Raw genomic sequence first — 4,737 nt, 5'->3', positions numbered from 1 at the left:
GGATCTGATGTTTGTGAAACTAGATGCTTCCCTCATTCTCTCCTCCCTCAGTGAGGCTGAGGTATAAATATTTGTACTATGAAAAGGCATACAATTGAAATCCAGATTTATTTTCATGTGCTTGGGTCATCCAGGTCTGCCTGCCTGCCTGCCTGCCTGCCCCATACTTGCAGACTGATAACTGCCTCTTCCAGAGGGGTGATGGTCTGTTTAACCTGGTGCCAAATGTCCTTGGGGCACCCCTGTTGTGTCCCATCTGCCCTTCTGCCTGCCCTTTTCCGTTGTATTGCAGGCAGGTAACTCCTATGCTAGGCAGAAAGAAGGAATCTTCCCATCAGCATTTGGGCTCATCAGCAGTTACACTTTCCTCTGTGAGCCCCTTCTGGTGGCTTGGTCTCCAGATGAATGGAATCGGGTTGTGGCTGCTCATCTACCCTGCGCTGGATGAAATGGGGAAAAAAAAGGAAATGAGAAAGAAAGGCAGAAGTGGTTGAAGCAAATAGGAAAGGGTCAGAAAATGCAGTGAGTTGGAAGTGAAGACCCTGTTAAGTAAAGTATATAATGAGGGATGGGGACAATTTGCATTTAGGGAGATGTTGTGCTGTAAGGGTACATGGCATGGCCAGGGCCTGATCAAATGGTAAAGCGTCTAAAACTGAGGCTGGAGAGAATGAGTTGGTTTCTTACATTCTTCAGGACAGTCCTTATGGCCCACTCAAATACTTCCTGTACATTGGTGGCTGCCTTAGCACTGGTTTCAAAGTATGTGGCTTCATGAAGCTTGCTCCACAGTTCTGCTTCCTCTAAAGTTACCTGAAAGAGACAGCTTATGCATATTTTGCTCTCATCCCAATTCTTTTTTTGCAGCACTAACTACCAAGCAGTTTGTGTTTTCAGTGTGTATAATGAAAACATATTCTTAGGATTGCTTAATTTCCCTTCAGTTAACTGGATTCTCTCATTTTTATCCTATGATTTTGGCAGTGTGGCCTCTCCACAGTCCTTTTGTGGAGCTGGGTGTTAGAATGATACACTCACCTCTTTTCATGTGCTCCCACCCACAAGTTCCTTCCAAAGAGGTTTCCCCCACCCAGAAGCTTCTCCCTGCCCCCCTGCCCTTCCATATTTGGGTTGAGTGCTATAATGGATCTGGAATTGTCTTCAGCTTGTTGCCTCCCCTTCACTTGCTCAGCTACATGCCTTACCTCACGGTTCTCCAAGTCGATTTTGTTTCCAATGATGCCTATGGGGAAAGTAGGCTCTTCCTCAGGCTCGATCTGCAACAAGAGCTGCTTGTGCCACTTTTCCAGGGCTTGGAAAGAGTTGATTGATGTGACATCAAAGACGAGGAGGCAGCAGTCTGAACCGCGGTAGAGGGCAGTGCCCAGTGCTTGAAACCTTTCTGTGCCAGCTGTGTCCCAGATCTGGGGGCAGGAGGAGAGACAAAGCTGACTTCAAGCTGCAGCTATCTTGGCTACTCTTCATTTTTCTGCTAATCTCCTTTATTGTCATAAGGAGCTATTGGTGCTGGCAAGGACTGATTCTTTCCCACAGGCCATCACCAGTTTTTTTTTTTTTTCCTTTTGATGCATTAAGGGCTGCCAGAGATGGTGCTGTGAATTGGTACCCCACTTTTTTTCTTCTGTGGGAAAATTAAATAGATAGATTTCCTCCACTTTTCACCAGCGCTCTTTGTTTACCATGATTCTGTGTATGTGTTAAAACTTATATCAGTTTGCCCTAATGAAGTATCTCACTAAACAGCTGTATGGAGCAAGGATTTGAAGAGAAGCAGATCCATCCATCGCAGCTGCTCTCCCCTCCCCATTCTGTATACACATCCTTCACAACTGTCCATTGTGACGTGCTCTTCTAAGACGCAGGTCCCTGCTGTTATGTGTTTTGCCATAGGAATGTCTCCCTGAAAGCGAGTAGTTTGATTAAATTTTTGAAACCAGGTAAGTGCTGAAAAAAGTAAATTTCCATGGTTGATCTAGGGAGGAAGGAGGGTGCAAACTTGCAGTCTCCTGCTGCTGTTCCACATGACTAGAGAAAGCTGTAGAATGAATCACACAATATGAGAAATTGTGGAAATACACATCAGCTAAGATAGAAGAGCAAATTCATTTTTTCTGGTACAAGAATTTGGATGACAATAGTGCAGAAATAAAGTGCAGAATGCCTTTGGGACCAATTAGCTGCTATATGTAGGGCCAGAAGTTTTTCCTTAAGCCAAATTCTGATGACACTAGGCAGATGGTTTGGTGGGTGGCATTGGGTCATTCCAAAATCATTCACTTCATTTGATATAATCAATGTTCAGGTACCTTTTGTGAGGTGCTCTAGTTATGTATGTGTGTATGTGTTACAGGAAGGGAACTCATTCCACCTTCCTTAAGGTCATTTTCTAAGAATTGATGATGCATGGCATGGAACAACTCATAGTACCAGGTCAGAATTAGTTTCCCCTAGCCTGCTGCTACTTCTTTCATGGGTGTGTGTAGGGTGCCATTTTGCCTACAGAAGGATTCGGAGGTGGGTGTATGGGTTCCCTTCATCAAGTATCGTGCCAAGTGAAGGGGAAGGAAAAGAGAGACTATTAAAATTGTGGCCTGGGCTTGCAGGTGTGGAAAAGAGAGTGGGAGGCCAGAGGACAATCAGAAGCATCTTCACTGAGCCTACCTGCACTGTCAGTGTGCGTCCATCTATGTGTACTTCTTTGCTGAGGAAGTCGGCCCCAATAGTGGCTCTGTAGCGGCTGCTGAAACGGTTGTTAACATACTGGTTCATCAGGGCAGACTTGCCCGCCCTGTGTGGGAAGGGAGCAGAGCTCACATCAGGTTCTGAGAGCTAGCCTTACTCTTAGGGTGAAGGGGCAAAAGCTGGGCTGGGGGGGGGGCAGGGTGTGACCTCCTAGTCTGCCCTGTGCCTCCTAAGCTATTCTCTGCTTTGCTGGACATCCAGTCAGTACTGAAGCAGTGCTATTCTGGTCTGCTGCTATACAGGAAATAAAGGAGGTGGACATCTTGTCCTTCACTGCAGGCAGCAAACCTATCATGGGCCCACCCCGCCTCCCAGTAGCTGTCTTGGGCCTGGCTTCTCAGAGCTAGCCTCCATCCCCACTGTTTTCCTAAGGTCCTGGCCTGCCTGGAGGCCGCTGCCTCCAAGGGCTGTGCATGTTACAATCTTCCAGAAAAGAGAAATGCCAAGGAAGTAGAGAGATTGCAGTGAGTCTCACTTGCTGGAGGGCAGCAGCAGGCCTGGGCTATTGCTTTCCTTTCCTGTCTGGGGACTTCACAAGGGACATGGTTGGCCCACCGTGGAGGGAAAGGATGACGGGCTAGCCCTTACAATGGCAAAAGTGTAGGGCAGGCAAGCAACTTGTGGCCTTCCAGATGCTGGACTGCAACTTCCACCTGTCCTAGCCAGCAATGGTGGAGTCACATTCCAACACCACCTAGAAGGCTTCATGGTCCTGCTTGCTATGACTTCTCATCTTGAAAGATGCTCCACAGGGGCTACAACTCCACCCCATCCCCAGCATACCTGAGAAGGCTGATGGGCATGGTAGTCTGTGCTCCAGCCAGCATGTTCCTCCAGCAATTGGCTGTTGCTTCTGAGAGTTTTGCCACATTAGGCACCCCATCTACATTCAGCCCTCAACGGGGACCCCACGGCTGCCCCTTTACTTCCTCAGCTCTGCTCCTTTGCCACCCCTCCTGGCCCCCAGAGCAGGAGCTGCAGCTTGGCCCTGCAAGGCAGAGCCTCCGTGCGACCAAGTGGCGGCGGCAGCAGGTGTGTCGCCCGCCCGCACACCCACTATGCAAACAGGCAGCTCCCCGGGAGTAGCTGCGGGCTCTGGCCCCGCCCTTTCCCTGCGGTGGGTTTCCCAGTGCAAGCGCGCACTCTTCGCTCTCACCCTACGCCCCTCCCTCAGCATTGCAACACGCGGAGCCCATCACTTACCCTGAATTCCCAATAAGCAGGATCTTGAGATGGGAGCGTCTGAACATGGGGCGCCTCCGCCAGAACCTGGAAGGAGAAGGGCGGACGGGCAGGCCAGCACGGCACAGTCCTTTAACGGCCCAGGCGGCAGGTAGCCTGATCTACCTGCTAATGCCACCTGGACTCCTGCTTTGCCCTTGCACCCCATCTTGGCCCGATATCGGGGGAGTAGGGGGCGCGGCAGTCCGTCAGAACTTGGCGTGCCGCGTCTGCGCGCCTTCCAAGCCTCCTCCCTGTCGAAGTTCTTATCTGCCTCCCCCCATTTCCCCAACATGACAACCCCCAAGCGGGCACCAGGCTGACCTTTGCTGCTGGGATTTCCCACAGAAAGAGGAGAGCGCCGAGAGCAGGGAGAGTTCCTGCCAGCCACAACAGCAGGAGAAAGCGGCGGCTGTGCGGTCCTGTGAAGGGAGCTGGAGCGCAGACTACCCGCTCCCCGGCAGCACTGGCGCCGGCGAAATCCCGTGGTTTGCTTCCCGCTAGACTCTGCGGGACGGTGCTTTCTTGCCGTGCAAGGAGAAGGGGCAGGTCGCGAAGGGAGGGGAGTTGGGAGCTTTTACTTTCTTTTGCTAATCCCAGGAGAGGAAGGAAAACGGCTGCGGCAACAAGTCCCACGTAGGCATGGCGCTCCCCAGCGGATCAGGCATGCTCGAGGCCCCGGTTTGCCACGCCCGGGAATCTGGATTTGGCGCCGCGCAAGACTCAATAGGCACAGCCTGAGCATGGGCAGAG

At 51.1% G+C, this 4,737-nt stretch overlaps 1 protein-coding gene across 2 annotated transcripts; it reads right to left on the bottom strand.

Annotated features, from left to right (window-relative positions):
• Nucleotides 1-106: 106 nt before the first annotated feature.
• Nucleotides 107-4,623, bottom strand: LOC123029978 (ras-related protein Rab-7a-like). Of its 2 annotated transcripts, none has more exons than XM_044443456.1 (6): nt 4,566-4,623; nt 3,967-4,032; nt 2,683-2,809; nt 1,206-1,424; nt 688-813; nt 107-440 (listed from the first exon to the last, which is right to left on the bottom strand). In XM_044443456.1, exons 2-6 carry the CDS (start codon nt 4,011-4,013, stop codon nt 351-353), a joined length of 609 nt encoding a protein of 202 aa, XP_044299391.1. In that variant the 5' UTR covers nt 4,014-4,032; nt 4,566-4,623; the 3' UTR covers nt 107-350. The 2 variants fall into 2 exon arrangements, with proteins under 2 accessions (XP_044299391.1, XP_044299390.1); XM_044443455.1 differs by having other exon boundaries at nt 4,309-4,607.
• Between the last annotated feature and the right edge of the window lie 114 nt (nt 4,624-4,737).

This window comes from Varanus komodoensis, unplaced genomic scaffold, assembly GCF_004798865.1.
Source record: "Varanus komodoensis strain SLA01 unplaced genomic scaffold, ASM479886v1 scaffold42, whole genome shotgun sequence".
Classification (NCBI taxonomy): Eukaryota; Metazoa; Chordata; class Lepidosauria; order Squamata; family Varanidae; genus Varanus; species Varanus komodoensis.
This window is presented reverse-complemented; position numbering and strand designations above follow the sequence as displayed.